The 16,607-nt window shown below is 41.1% G+C and overlaps 1 protein-coding gene across 9 annotated transcripts in view; it reads right to left on the bottom strand.

Annotated features, from left to right (window-relative positions):
• The window catches only part of LOC128884643 (dystrophin, isoforms A/C/F/G/H), a 572,670-nt gene that overhangs the window by 79,853 nt on the left and 476,210 nt on the right, over positions 1-16,607 (bottom strand). For all 9 annotated transcript variants that reach the window (XM_054138171.1, XM_054138189.1, XM_054138199.1 and 6 more), the window contains 3 exons: positions 15,747-15,891; positions 7,776-7,899; positions 1,659-1,825 (listed from right to left, as the gene is read on the bottom strand). In XM_054138171.1, coding sequence (XP_053994146.1) covers positions 1,659-1,825; positions 7,776-7,899; positions 15,747-15,891 — 436 coding nt within the window. The remainder of the gene's footprint in view (positions 1-1,658; positions 1,826-7,775; positions 7,900-15,746; positions 15,892-16,607) is intronic.

Genomic DNA, 16,607 nt, shown 5'->3' with positions numbered 1-16,607 from the left:
TAGTTTTGCCTATCCTATATTTCAGTAAGTCGGTTTTCAACCACTGTCGTCCGATCTATGATTGAGGACCTGTAAGTTCTTGGTGGGTTTGAGTTTGACACAGATGTTGATTAACCCTTTGACTGCGAAAATCCATAACTGTTTAATGTTATTTAATTGCGAATGCGTAACCGCCAGCTAACGATGCTTTTCATTTTTACCATTAAAAAGTATCAAGGAAACTTTGCGTTCGAAACAATGAGACAATTACTCCTTGGCAATGATGTGGAATGACGTGTATCGAGCAGAAAAATACATTAAACGTTTTAAAATTTATTAAATCTTCACGCAGAAGAGGATTGGTATCACTCGATCGTTCGTCGCTAGTAATAGCAAGCTAATCGGCTACGAAAACTCACTCCTCTTTCGTTTCTCGGATTTCAATGTATATTCTTCCAGAGGTTCACCCCCTGAAGATATAGAAAAGTAAAGGAACTAGCATTCCCGCGATGGCACCTGCAGAATATCGATCGAAGTTCCTCCACTCGGGTGTCGACGATCACTTTGCTTTTGTTCACGCTGACGAAGGTAATAAAGTATATTTGCGTCTCCCTCGTTGGGAGTTGGATCGCGGGAGACGAAGGTAATTCGGTGTATCAAAGGGGGGTGGAGGCGGAACCGAGGAATTTCGTCGTCATTAGGTGCAGAAGCGAAGCACGGCAACGAAAAATCGCCCTCGCCGCGGGGACGGACTTTTTCCAAGCGTCTTTTCCGCCGTTCGCCGATACTGGCTTTTCCCTCCCAACACAAAGTCGTTTCGACAAATGGAACGTCCCCGCGATAGGGGAAATTGTACCAGCAATAATAAAGCGATACGACGAACAGCAGAGCTTTGGGGGAATGAATTGAACACGCGCAGCGTGATTCTCAACCCCTACCCCTTCCGCTGGTACCGCCGATAAGTCCAAATATTACGCCCACGTAGTTATCCCTTGCGATGTAACGTTTAATCTGATTGAACTTTCCTCGGGGAGAATGTTTTGGAATTGTTGTCGCGGATTCATTTCTCTCGAAGGGTGCAATCTTGAAGCATAAGGGTGATCGCGAGAATTATTAAACGTATCAACGCCGTGATTTATGTGTGGTGCATGTAATAATGGGTATTTATATATAAATGAAACGATGTCTGTTGTTAAATAGATTGAATCGATTCTTTCGTTTAATATTAGTCGAGGGTCGATTGATGTTATTTCTTCATTTTTAATGAGGTTGATAGGCATCAATTTTAAACTACACGGAGACAAATTATTTTGTTGTATATTAGATGGTATTTAACAAAGAAATGAACCAATTTTTATGATCACTGTCTTATAATACACGTCTTATTACATACCTAAAAAGGTCTTATACAAACCAGTCCTAAATATTCAGATATATTAAAAATAGACACGAATAAACTTTTATCGTCCTCTGTGTTTATCAGAAGGATTATCGAAAGAAATTCGACGAACTTTAGCGAAACGGGATCGCAGGTTGGCGGAAGTTCAGAATAGAAGCGATATTGGAGCGTTGGCGGTCTACAGTCTCTGACGGAATGAAAATATTTGTATTCATATCGCCTAGTACGCTGGGCGGGTAAGTGGCTTTCAGTGTAGGTAAAAGGAGGGTAAAGTACTCACGTTAGCGGTGTCGTCGAGTTTCCGCTTCCACACATCGCTACGTTCGATTAGGGCGTTCCATTGCTCCGAAAGTTTGTTCACTTCCCTGCGAATGCTGCGCGTCAATTCGCGTGCCTGCTCCTCGGCGCTTCTGTAGCCCCTCGAATCGCCGTCCAATTCTCTTCCGGCTGAAAACGAACAGTCAACCGTGAACGTGACATCCTCCATTTCTAAGCGTTCGGTAAGAAACGATTTTCCCAACGGTTTAGCCATTTCTGGCAATCGTCGGCCCGTGTAACGCACCTGGGACCGACCCTATTCAATCATCCCCCAGTCAGGTGGCGTGCAATCGTTCTCGCCAAACGAACTCGAATAAAATAAAGTGACGGAATGCTCGACGAGTCGTTAAGTTCGAAAAGAGTTTCTTGGTTTTGTTTGAAATATTAATATTACACAGATGTCGTTCGTGGTCGTGCATTAAGTCTAACGAGATGTTTTTGACATGCAGTTTTGATTTTGTAACAACACATATTCATTTTAAAGAATAAATGTAAAATATCACTTGCTTCAAAATAATGTCTCAGGAAGTTGTAACGTGCTGGCAGTAGAGAAAATGGAGTAAATATAGAAGAAATTATAATATTTACAAAATGTATGAGTTTCCTTCTGTGAAAATAAATATTTCTTTTAAAGAATAATTAAAGTACTTGCAATGTGTTGGTAGTAGAGGAAACGCAATAAATGTAAAAATAATTATTAACATCAAATGTATAAACGTATTACTTGGCAGATTAAATAAGAAAAGTACGGACAGTAGAGTACAACAGTTTTATTACAATATTTTCTGATTCAATTAGTTAAATATTACGTATATATTTTTAATTTTATGAATATTTTTAATTTTATGAATATTTTACATTTATTATGATCGTCTCTTCCACTACCTACGCATTGTAAGTTATTCCTATCGATTACGGCCGATTTTATTGGAAACAGAGAGTGCAACGACCCACAGAAATAGAGTTACCGTCCAGCAAGGACCGCGACCACTATGCTGCCCTATCGGAATTAATTGACCTATGAATCACGGCATCATATCATACGGGACCAGTTTTTATGCGCATGTTTAGCATTGATAACGCCTACCATCTCTACCTGTACGTTGCCGCTCTATCTGCCACGTGTTAGGATGATTTATGTTTATGGTGCTGGCTGGCCCTTTACTAAGTTATCCTCGCTCGATCCTGGATTCATTGATCGACATATTGTAGCAGAGAACAGGGACAAGTTTGAATCGAGAGTTGCACGAAAATAATTTATTTCAGAGGCTTATTTGATCGCATTTCTTAACTTTATTTGTGCACTGATCAGCTCAAATGTTACCGAGAATTCGTTAAATTTTACTTCAAAATACAAATTACGAAATTACTGTGTACATAATTCAACTTTTTACACCGTCTTCACTTCATCTTTATGTACACTGTCTTCTACTCGTCTATGTTTGTTTTTTATGTCAAGATACCCTGGATATTCCACTAGAAAACCTCCGACAAACATAGTCCGCGACAAATATCGACAGGTGGCTAGAAAATCGCCCTCGAGAAACACGGTAGAGAATTCGAGGGAGGTAGCCTACATCAGAGTGAACGTGGCTCACGAAAGAGACGTCACGATTGCACAGTGGAAACACCTAAAAACTATTTTCACCGAATCGAATTAGGCGGTCGTGTTCTTCATCGGTAAGCCATCCATTCAACAGTTGCCGTATTCGATTTCCAGGCACGTACACCCTCCAAAACCCTTCCTTTTTTATCCTCTCCAGTTGTTTCCCTCCTTCGCCTTTCATCCCCTAATTCCCTCGCTCGCCGCCTCTCATCCGCGCGGCTCTACTCGCGGAAACTCGAGGCGGAACTTATACAATTTCAATTTTAAATTATAATTTAAATTAGAGAAGAGCATCCGTCTTGAAAGCAGCGTTTATGTTTGCCGAGATCAACCTAGGAGAAGATTTTTTAATACGTTAACTATTTCGTCTGTAATCGGTTGCCTTCGGACGTGACTAATCGTTTTAAGCGTCTAGTAAGCGTGAAATAAAAATATCTGTCTGTTAATAAAAGTTTGCACGTGTTTCAGTTTGTTCATTTCTCTTTATTCTGTATTATTTTTTTACCGTATCAGGGGACCACCGATTATATTTCAGCGACGAATGAAAAATTGTTAAATAACGATTTTTGTTGGACGAATCGGGGACTCGATTCGATTTCACGGGCCAGATCCCGACGCACTGTGAGAGAACGATACACACGTGGAACGTTGTATGATCTAACCCCGCGATGTTTCGTTATATCGGTTGAAATTTATTGACGTTACGACAACGCCCGACGACTGCTTGATGCCGTGCACGTTTCATCGAACGTGACTCCCCGCGGAGTGACTGAAATCGTGCATCGTCGCGACGCGGGTTGTCCTCGTCCAGGAGACCCCTAATCTTCAGATCGTATTCAGAATCTCTGGTACAGACTCCTCTCGTTCTTGCTGATTATCTTACATTGAGAACACCTGGACGTGTCTGTGGCGCATCGACTGGCCCGTGTGAAATAATTATGGCATCTCGTAACGCGATCACGAACCCAATTCCACTGTTTTCCACGCTGTTTTTGTAACCACTACCATCGACACGTCATCTGTTTACTGTTGTCCACTTAAATTGTATTTAGGTATTTATTGAGATTTGGAATGAATGTGGTTTGAACGAGGTTTACTAAGACGTATTTTTACAGAAGGTTTTGAACCCTCTTCAAAGAGGAAGGAAGATTGAACGAATTTATCAATTGAAAAATATTAATAGTAATTATAATTGGAATTTTAAAGGGAGTCAGTGGGACGAAAAAATAATTTAAAACTGATCGCCGCACCATTTGTTTATGATCGTTTACTCAAATTATATATATTATTTTTATTATGAATTCTAAAAATGTATCATGCTATGAAAATGTACATACTCGTGAATATTTGTTTAATTTAATAGATTCCATACCCATAATAATTATAATACCCATGAATGTTTCTCTAATTTGTCATCTAATTCTAATTTGAATCAAATTTCTCAACTACAACATATTTATATTAACCGCACTCATGATACAGTAATAGACTTGATAATATCAAGACAGTAATAGACGCATCTATTTTAAAACCACCAAATATATTTTCTGTAAGTTATACCACCCCTAAAACTGTTCCAATACACGAATCCCTCCATCCCGATTCTCACCAAGGTTAAAGACCCCGATTTATAACGCACCAGAGAGTCCAAAGCCCTCGGAGCTGGTCGAAGCACCCCGAAACGAATTTCTTTCACCGTTTCGAAACCAATTCTTCGCTACCCTCCGAACTCGTCTTACGATTACTCTCCACTTTATTCGAATTCCTCGGTGTTCTGTGCGCGAACGGCAAAGAAACGCGAAAATTCTTCGAGCCGATTGGTCGGTTACCTTCCTTCCATCCCCTCTAACACACTTTTCCCTCCTTCCCCAACTTTCTCTGTCTCTCGTAAGGTTTTCTCTCGCGTTTAATTGGTATGAAAAATCACGGAAAGAAGAATGGCGCGAATTACTGGAATTGAAAGCTCGAGCCACGGCTCTTAATTACTAGGCCTGCTCTATTGGCGAATTCAGTCGCGCGTTGGCCTCGCGGGGAACTAACGAATGTACTTGGCCGACATTCTTTACGCTTTGGCGGAAACTTTCGTCGTGCAACCTACGCCTCGACGGATTTCCGCTATTCCGACCAGTTTTTCGGTTCAACGGTAGGAATTTTACGAGAAGGCGCGTTCACTTGCTTGGATTTTATCGTTTTCTTTCTGAGAGGGTGAATAGGGGAGTGTACGCGTCAATGGGAGAGTGTAGTTTTCGTCGAAACCCTTGCACATTTTAGGGGACGCGCATTTGTTTCTATTCTCATCATCCTCGTGCATTCACTCGCGTCTTTATCTTTCTTTTCATTTGTATTCTTATCCCTATTTTCATTTCAAATCATTGTCTTCAGCGTCTTCATTCACCACCCTCATTCTCGTTTTTATCCTTAGGCATACATTACTTTTATCTTTATCTCTAGTTTTATTTCTATATTTCAATTTAAGTTACTCTTTTCGATGATCTCATTCGTCATATCAATACAATGTATTATCACGAAATTACACGATATTTACAAAATTAAAGTATCTATACCAAAAGTAAATAATTTCTCCGTATTGCTAAATATCAAGTGCAAATTCTGTCGAAACAACTTTTCTATTTTAATATTTTAGCGCGAAGTTCTTGGCCTTCAAGAATTGCAATAATTATTAATATTACTATTGAGTTTCATGACAGAAATATTAAATGCTGATGTATTATAAAATGTAATGATAAAATATATATGAGAACTAATATATGAAAAACTAGAAAATTCATACGAATTACGAAGGTTGAAAGTAAATGGGAAAAAAGTGGCAGCTTTTAAAGGCATTATTTATTCGTTGCACTCGCAACGTCTTGAGAAGAATAATGCAATTTCGAGTGGTAACAAAAACTTTCGTGGTCAATGCTAAGGGAACCCTCTTGGGTGAGCCACCGGGCGGTATTCAATCGAGTTACAAGTATCAAAGTACACCGAAACTAACTGAAATTTGCCAGGGTTAAAAGAGACTTCCCGAAGGACACGAGAAACTCCATCGAGAGGCCTTCGTCTAAGTTTCACAAGGGAAATGCTGTTTCACCCTAATGTCAATGCAATTTCCTCCCTTCTACGTGTCGCGTACTTCGCGTAAAAGGCTGTTGAAATCATCGAATGTGAAGTTTAACCCTTTAAGAACGGCTGCGGATAGTACTAAAATAAAGATTGAGTTTATTATCCAAATTTTTATATTTATACAAACACCTCGTTGTGATTAAAATTTAATCTGTGTAAATAATTTACTTGTTCTCCTTTTTCTTGCGTCAACTGGAGTAGATCTTTAACAGGATAGTTCTTTTTTTATTAATAAGTAACTATTTTTGTAGAATTTATTTAATATCTTTTCTCTAATAGATTCAAATATTTTCTCCCATTAGATGTAAAATAAATACAGAAAATAAATAGAAAGAATAAATCTCCTGTCTACGGCCGTAAAAGTGGATATATTAAACAAATCTATACGGAACAAGGTATTTCAGTACAGTATAATGTAAATAAAGATTGCTCAAGCCGACCAACAAAATGCATGAAAAGCAGATTCTCGCTGAAAGAATAGTTCAATTCTGTCAGCGAAGTAATTCAAGGGTTGTTCAATATTTATCTGAAAAAGCGGCAACCAGGACGATGGAATACAAAGTGTATCGCGAGGTATAGTGTCCTGTATTTCTTTTTTCTCGCTTTTGAGGTCAATGTCCAGAATTGAAAAGGGTAAGATTGATTAAAGTTGTATTTTCAAAGGGTAGCTCTCCTCGCGGGAGTTTGTCGCGAAGAATGAAGGGGATTGTTAAGTGGACTGATAAAATACGAGAAGTTTCCTCTCCTAGTCTTCGTCGTCGTTTTTTCCTCCTTTTACTTAAACCACGGAACAAGAGCCGCCTTTGGAAACGAGCTTCATTCGTTCTTGTCGCCGCTTTTCACGTACAATAACCGCGGCGAGCGTGTAACCGTGGCTCCTCTTGAATATTTCATTTAGATAATTCCACCCTCTCGAAAGCGGGATTATTAAGAAAAGCGAAACACGGAATTTATGGTTATTTGACCGGGAGACATTCGACTGCGGTTCTTGCCAGAAAATGGGCTCGTCCATTAGACGGGGAAACAAACTTGTTCTATACGTTTCGCGAAACAAAGACTTCCATTCTCATTGTGACGATAAGAAAGTACGGCTGAGTATACATCGTTTCTTTTTTATTTATACTATGGATCTATGGCTGTGTCGTTCGGTGATAATGGTTTGTTGGGGACACAATGTGCTCCAATCAGAATATTTTTGATTAAAAAAGTTTTTCAAACCTTGAGATAGTTAAAGGATTTCGTACATTTATCTATACCGTGTGTAAGAACTGATACTTTTGTAACGTGAAGTTTGATGAATTAATTAAAAATTTTGCGAAGTAAATGAAAGTGAAGTTAGAAGCTCACCTTCAGAGTCCGAGGTGTCGGAGAGGGGCGGCTCGTTGGCGATATATTGGCGACCACTCAGTAGGTTGTTCTCTACAATCGGTCGTTTATCCTCCAACTGCCTCCTGAAGCCTCGATGATCGTCCTGGAACACGTAAAAACACACTAGTTGAAACGAGTTGAATTTTGATTTCTTTACGACTCGATAATGTAGACCATTTGGTCAATAAGACAGATAGCTATGTTGGCAATGCAGAACACTATTAATAAATCCTTCAATCAATTCGGATTCTGTATTACTAACAGAATGCATTATGTTACTGGCAGAGCACTCTATCTCACCCACTGGTCCACTATCCTATTTATTATAAATGTTTATAAATGGGCATATCGTATAATTTTGTTGAGAAATCAAATACAATGTGGCTTATGGAGCATAAGACATCGTCTCTTGGGGTTTTCTATATTGCTAGCGCTTGATACGACACGATCTCTAACATTTTCACAACAATAGCACCTTCCACTCGTGAAACATTTTAGATAACGGAAGAACCTCTCAAAGTAATTAGCTTCATGCCAAGATAAGTCTACATCCGCTACTGCGCGCGCGGAAAACGCACGCCTAGGATGACAAGTAGGCTAATCCGTCGCGCTTTAAACGGTAGACGTCGACGACGCGCGATGCCATCGACGTCGTTTTCATCTCGACGTGTGTGCATCCGTAATTTCGTTTGACGAGGCATCGCGAAAAGTTGACCGACCGCGAGACGACGTCCGCGTCGCGGAAGCCACGAAAGCTGCCTAGAGTGGCCGTGAGGAGCTGCTTTCGCCATATCGCGCGACTTTTCGTTAACGAGATTATCCCACTCTTTCTCTGGATCTCACGAGCCTCGAGAATTTAGACACTCGTGGAACGGAACACAGTTTTTCCACCGTCTCGTACTTCTTCCGCCCCGTTCGCGACGAGCTCGTTTTCTGATCTGAGCTTCCTGGGTTGTTATAAATTCTCTTGCGGACACGGAGAAATAAATCTATTAAGATATCGAACAAGGGAAGGAGTAATCAGTTGTAAGAGTCGGTAATGCATAACATTCTATCGATAAGGCACTTCGCACTACTGGTAACGTAGAACGTATGATCGATAAGGCAGGTCGCTTGATTCATAACGTGAGGGATTTGGTTGATAAAGCAGGTTTCCTATTGGCAATGCAGAGTGCTCTGCTGATAAATGGAGAATACTGTTGGTATTAAATTTTTGTAAAATTCTCTACATAAATGTATTAGCCTCTGCTTTACTTGATATCTCCGGAGAGGTTCCCTGGAAACTCATAAAATTTCATATAAATTCTGTAGCAAATTTAACGAAAGATATCAATATACAAGATGTCTCTTTTTTTTGTTTTTTAACGTAGAATCGAGTTCAAAGGCTCTCCCACAACATTCCTAGCTTTTCCTCTGCAGTTTTTCGCCTTTGCCCAGGGACGAAGAGGGCGCGGTGTCTCTCGAGTCGCGCGAAATCCTTTTTAACAGCCCGGAATAATTCACCTACTTTCGTTGTTGCGACGACCGAAAGGCCCTTCAGTCTACCTGGGCTGATGATGAAACGCGGGGTTATTAGGTGGAGTTTCCCTCGTTTTCGCTTCGCCGCTCGCGAAATTATTTCGGCGGAGCCACGTCGCCCCTAGCCCCCTTTTCTTACGCTTTTCCGCGCTTCACGCGACGCGGAGATTGAATGTGTCCTTAATTCGAAATTGAGTGGAACGTCAATTAACGAAAATGATGGTCTCTGAAAAGTAAATCTTTGGTGATTTTCTTCGGTACCATCGCATTTACGATTTCTTTCTGGCTGAATAATTAAATTCACGAAATCGAGATTTTGGTTGTTCATAGATACACATTTGTTAAGGAATGTTAATAAATAGGTTTATGTAAATCTATTTCTTCTCACAGTCAACTTAGACGAAATTGATTTTTGAGAAAATGACTGTCATTCAAAGTTACATCCGGTTAAATTTGTAAGATAAGAATAATTCAATTAATTGATTTCAACATAAATCTTTGACCGATCGTAAAGATGTGATTTAAATTCGGTTATGTGATTGCAAAAAGGGTGACTGTCCTTTGAGTGCCTGCAGCTTTCGAGCCTGATAAAGAATATGGCGTTGCTACGAAATAAGGTCGATCTATTAGCGAAGAAATTGGGAGCAACTGAAGCATCATTCATCCAATTGAGCCTCTAGACGTTTTCTAATTGGCGACGTCGAGATAATCGTCTTATCGATGCGCTTATCGGAATGACGGGTTAATTACGGAGTGCGTTCTTGCAATAATGCGGTAATGCTATTCAGAGATAGCGTGTTGGCGCGACATCAAGTCAAATTATATCTTCATCTTGGTATCTGCTATTGCTAAAGACCATAATTGTTGTTTTATTGTATGTTCCGCGATTATATGTTTCGCTCTTTGGGAGAATGTGAACACGATTGAATAGGCCAACGTCATAGGCGTCAGCATATATGTATTATGTACGTGTGAGAATGAACTTGTTGTTAACTCTACGATACAGTCATCCCTATACTGCTCAAATAAACAATAAAAAAATCTACAATATATAGAAAAATATTTAAAATATACTCCGCGAAAAATTACTCCGAAGATTCTTTTTTTTCCCTTCACGAACAATCTCCCCAGTTTTACGTCCAATTACTTCTGAATAATTTGGGAAATATAAGCAATTAAAGGGTTTCCAATTTCCTGGAACGGTTTCCAGAGAACCGGATCGCAGTTGCCAGCGATCGAAAACGCTCGTTGAAATCAATTTCGGTCCGGGATAATAACCGTCGTTCCGCGCTAATTTCTCGCCCGTGCAATTTCTTTTTTGTTCGTGTGCGGGATCGATTTCGCGTTAAGCCGCATTCGAAGGCAGCGGTCGGTTTGTTGCGTCGAACACCAACGACCCGTTTACGACTAAAGCGCGTTTTACGTATGCAACATTCGCCCGAGCCGTTTCGATTTCATGCGCGAATATGGCGGATCCAAACGAACCGGTGATTCCGTGCTACGAATAAATAGATTTTCCCAGCCAAAAATCAAATTTCGACTTTTGTATATTTATTCGTGCATTTCTGTTTCGCTCAACTTTCGTAACGAAGAAATTTCCGGCCGGAAATTAAATTACAATTACGATTTAGAACGAAATTTACATTTACCCGATATTACTATTTGAGTAGTGCATTGTGCGTTGGGGCACCGTGAATACTGCATACGGAACAGTGCATAGTGCATATCGGATTGTGCATGAGCCATAATATTTGGTGCAAGTTGTATAATACAAATTGCATGGGATACTTGATATTCCACGCTGCATAGTGCATAGTGCATTCTGTAATGTGCATGATGCATGCTGTTACAATGTTCAGTGCATTCTGTATTGTGCACGATGTTTGCTGCCTCGTGAATGTTGCACATTGCACCTTGTACACTGCATAATCCAACAGTGCATATTGCATTCCTGCATAATACACGGACAACATTGTAGACTGCATAATGCATAGTGCATTCTGTATTCTGCATAATATTCAGTCCACGAAAATTTCATCGCACATCTGATAATAGACAACACATTAAGTGCATAATCCAAGCACATCATATACCACATCAGTGCAAGCTGTACATCACTCATTGCACAGTACATTCTCTATTGCCCATAATTTTTGCTGCACGGTGCACAATGAATGTTGCACATTGCATATTGCATAATACATAATACATAGTGCGGAGTGCATATTGCACATTGCATATTCATGCGGCATAGTGCATGCTGCCTAGTCCAACAGCTACAGCACCCATTCTCCCCTTTCGTTTAGTACATCCCTCTTCCCATGCACTTCGCGACTAATATATTTTAGTACATTATGTTCCTCTTTCTCCCTTCCCCTGCATTAAGATTGCAGTTCCCAGGTGTGACTCGAAGATTGCGTGTTCACGGCTCGAAATAATCTTAGACCAGAGTCGCGGGCGGGTTACCGCTCGTAATTTGTATAAATTATTATGTTGCATCGTTCGCTTGTGCACAATTATTTGCGTTTGGAATTAGAATGCCGTTCGCGGGAGCCGTTTTCCTGAAATTCCACCGGTTCGCGGGTCAGTATATCGTTGGATTGCTATTCCGCCGCGGAGTTCTGTTAGATTAACTTCTGGCGTGGTCGTTAGTCCGGTGCAATTGCGTCCCTCCGGGGTTTTCGCGCGTTGGCGTTAATTCATAATTTAGTATTATACATCAGACTCCGTGAAATATTTAAGCGTCATTAAACTCGCAAATTCTTGATCGTCTGACGTCAGGTCACACTGAAACGCATCTTCTTGATACGTGGATGGAGAATTGCAGACAATTCGTTATGTAAGTTCAAAATTGTGTAAATACTTTTAACCCCTTGGCCTACACGTTATCTTTCGATTGCTCGGGTCATAGTAAACAGGAAGGTTGGAAGTCCGAACGAAGTACCACGGTTCAGACTCGTGCTTACTGTTTATCCCCAAAATTCTTTACCACGAGTTTCACTCGTCGTTGTATGTCAAAGGGTTAACTGATGCATTCAGACACCAATTAACAAAGAACTCGTAAATTTCATGAATTTAAAAAATCATTTTCTTTTGTTTTTAAGCATTGTCTCGTGTATGAAAGAGACCTTTACATTTGTATGTAATTTTTTAATTTCAGTTTTAACTTCAACAAATTCTTTTCAACTTCAGTACTAATTTCTCTTTAATGCCTCTGAAATAACTAGAATTTTTCAAGGTTCTGAGACTGAACTAATTCCGAAGCATTAAAAATCTTGCACATAATTTTGTCCACGATAAATAATTACCTCGTCACGGACTAATCTAATAAATTTCAACTTAACATTTGAGAACACCATAATTCCGACTTCACAACAGGAGCTACAAATGTGAACAAAGAAAATTACCAACTTAAATTAAATATCCCCGACGAATCACGAAACAAGGTAGCTAATCCAATGAGGCTGAAACGAAATGGGAGCGAATCGATAAACGAAGGGGCACTTTAATCGGCTTCGCAGACGATCTGGAAAACAATTACAGGGTGTCCCAAAAGTCGGGGAGGAGCCGGAAATGGGGGGTAGCTGAGACGATTCTGAACAACAATTTCCTTTGCAAAAATGTCGGATGGGGCTTCGTTAAGGAGATATTAAGAGAAAACCCCGACCAATCAGAGCGCGCGTAGACCGTCCGAGCGGCCGCGGTAGCGAAGGCTACGACGGTGTCGTGTTGACGGTGGAGCGGGCAACAATGAGGCGTCGAGAGAGAAAGAGAGAGGGGAGTACACTCGCGAAAGAGGGCGCGGCGCGCACTGTTGTTGAGACGCGAAACCCGAGAAAACGGACATTCGAGGGCGAATGAATGTCAATTCAGGATAGCCGAGTGTAGTATCCGCGCCTCCCATACCCAACAATAAGGAGTCAAATAAGAACACGAAACGTAGGGTACGGGATTGGTCGCGTAGGTAAAGCGGTCGACTGTGGATCCGAGGATCGTGGGTTCGAATCCCCGTGCCTTATTTTTCGTTTAGACTCCTACTTACAAGCGGCCGCGCTTGTACGCGAACAAGTGACTCGACGTGCATCGAAGGACATTGACGCTACCGCCTAGCGCGTAACCTTCGCTACCACGGCCGCTCCAGCGGTATACACGCGCTCTGATTGGTCAGGGTTTTTGCTTAATATCTCCTTAACGAAGCCCCATCGGACATTTTTGCAAAGGAAATTGTTGTTCAGAATCGTCTCAGCTACCCCCCATTTCCGGCTCCTCCCCGACTTTTGGGACACCCTGTATATCTAAACGCTGCAGAACGAGATTTCCTCGTTTTGCAGGGCTGCTGCCGGCGCTGGGTCTTGAATACCGTCCTCATTCGGAGTGTCTGAGTATACAGATAGCGTGCACGTGTTGCAGCTGCCGTTGCATGTTGTCACGTCGCGAACGGCGACGACCGAGCGACAGCGTTTGAAACGACGCGGAGCAAAAGAACCCGAGAGAGGAAGCTACGCTTTGAAGAACGATATTTGAATTTCATGCATCGCAGATGCGACATTGGCACATCACGTAAACCCGAAACTCGCTTATTGTTCGAAACACCTGTACACCGCGACTCTTTTTGCACGGTTTTATCTGTTGTTCGTGTACACGGGGGTCGAACTAACTGGTATCGCGTCGGAATACATTACATTTTATTGTTGAAATCGCCCAGATAAAAACTGGAATAACATTCGTCTCGTGCGCGTGGAATTATTTTCATCCCCGTTCGATGCTTTTAAAAAAAAACCAGAAAGGGAATGTCAGGTGTTCCGTGTACACAAGCTCGAGGGTAGAAGCACTATACTTTGTGGTATATTCCTTTCGCGTGCATACGCAAACGTTTTAGTGAAGATATTGTTTTCATGTATTGCGCGAAGATTATTACTTAAGTATAATTTGAAAGAAAAATTATAATTGCAATACATCGTAGACGTAGTAAAGAGGAATAGAGAATTCTGTCGGTAGGAGTCAATACTGTAGAGCACTCGATCCATAACGTAGGTTTCTCTGTTGATAATACAGAGTACTTGGTCGATGAATCCTTTGATCAACCAGGGTTTTACATTACCGAGTCTTACCGGCAGATTACGCAGCATTATCGACACAGTGCTTTACCTTTCCGCAAGTGGTATTCTGTGCATTTGTTCTCTACTGTATAACGTAGATAAGAAAGCCTTGCATTATAATGATACTAAATTCCTCAAAAGCATCCTCACATTGTTACAAATATTAAAATACAACGCAACATTATTTAACTTTATGCTCCAGACTATCAAATTAAAAATATTCCATTTTACAAAATTTCGATTCCCATTTGAAGAATTATTATCTCCCAACTATGTAGCTACGAATTGAAACATTTTTTTTTTTCAATTCCACCCAGTTAGGTGTAAGATTAACCAACTCTGTCTGAATCTCTCGCAGGCGCCAGATTCGAGCGTCCATCGCTATTAACAGGACTAGTCGATTTAGGAGCAGGTCGCGATAAGTAGCGGGCGCAGGTGTCGTCTGTCGATGACGTCCGTGATCAGGATCGCGTTACATGCACCTTATCATCCCCGTACACTCCCCAGGCGGGCGCGAGCTGTGAGCCGGTAACATGCACGTTCTAATCTGGATTAGCCCGAACTAGTCCGTCTTTGTGCGTAGAAACTGGGCCGATGGGGGTTGCCCTCAAAGTTCTACACCTCCCTATCCCAACCAACGCGTGCCCCTCGCCCTTCGTGTCCGCGCACGCACACACACTGCGCCCCTAATTGCGTCATTTTCGTGTAATCCAGTCCATTCCAGTAGGTTACGGGGAACGCTACGAGGTACACGAGGCTATTTGCCCCAGACAAGATTGCAGGGGTCGTGGTGGGTTCCAAGATGACGTTGATGACTGTTGGGGGCATTGTTGCGACCAACAGACTTTCACGAGAAGGGCTGCCTTTAAGATTACCCCAATCGTCGCGGTGTGGGAGATACTTGGAAAGGTTCTTTTGGGGTAACTTAGTGGTTGAGGTATTTCGGGGATTTGTGTGTGTTTGTTTAGTGTACTTACAGGTTTGTTTTGTTAAAAAAAGTAGTGGTACAATAGGTGAATCAAGCTTCTGATGAGTACTTGTCTCACAGGCGGCGCTAGTGTCGCGTCTCGTATAACTTCCAGAGCTTAGCTTTGCTTTACTTCTGAAGAATAATATGTATTTGTGCATTTACTAGTTTTTAAATTGTGCTACCTGTCTTACCAAATTTAATTTAATCTGTGCCGAGCATACTGTATTTCCCAGTCGAAAAGGTTTCGTATAATACAAAAATGTATCAAGTTTTCTTAGACTATATCATGTTCATAGTCTATGAAATTTCTCTACAGTGAGCAGAATGCGGAAGAAAATTTTCGAAAGTCTTGTTCAAACTCACTTGTTGTTTCTGCAAGGCAGCCACGTCGCCGCAAACAGGTCCTAGACCGGTCAGCTCGGTGTCTTTTCTTATCACCCATTCGATCAACTCACGCAAAGATAACAGCAGGGCGTTCCAATGTTCCGTGTTGCTCTCTAATCGATTTCTGCGAACAAACAATCCGTATTGGTTAAACTTACATAATTCGCTAAAAATACACGTACAGATAGAACGTTTCGATCTACACAAATCGTTGATACAATTGTTGATACAACTAGATATGACCTGAATTATAAATTTATGACTTGCATTCGGTTTTAGTAGTAATCCGCAGATGTAAATTGTGGAAGGAAAGTATCTCAAGTGATTCACTGTGCTTTAGTATGAAATAAATTAATTTTAATATTTAATTTCACTAAATATAAATAAATACATTTTCTTTCTTATGGTTCGAACTAAGTAACCAATGTCTTAATGTAAATCGAGGTTATTCTGCATTGCATTGTCTAATAAGTACAAATTAATAATCAATAAAAAGCTCTCTAAAGCCGCCCAACCGAAGCAATCCTATCACTTCCTAGGCCGCAGAGTCCTAAATTTTTATTATCCAATCCCTCTCGGATAAAAGTTTGTCGACCCCAGATCTATAAAACACGATTCACATTCCCTCGAAGTAGGCTCTCCAGACCTGGGCAACGTCATCCATTAGACGGGGTGCTAGACGACGAAGAAGGGTAAGGGTACGCAGACAGCGCGACGTAACGCGTAACCCGTGAAAACGACGCGGAACACGCGTCTGGCCGTAAACACTGGCAAGAGGCGGGAACGTGGGTCGCAAAGAAATATTTATTCTCGAGAGAAAGTGAAAAAGAGCGAGAAAAT

Source organism: Hylaeus volcanicus, chromosome 1, assembly GCF_026283585.1.
Source record: "Hylaeus volcanicus isolate JK05 chromosome 1, UHH_iyHylVolc1.0_haploid, whole genome shotgun sequence".
In the NCBI taxonomy this organism is placed as follows: Eukaryota; Metazoa; Arthropoda; class Insecta; order Hymenoptera; family Colletidae; genus Hylaeus; species Hylaeus volcanicus.
Note: the sequence above shows the minus strand (reverse complement) of the source record. Positions and strands in the feature narration are given on the sequence as shown.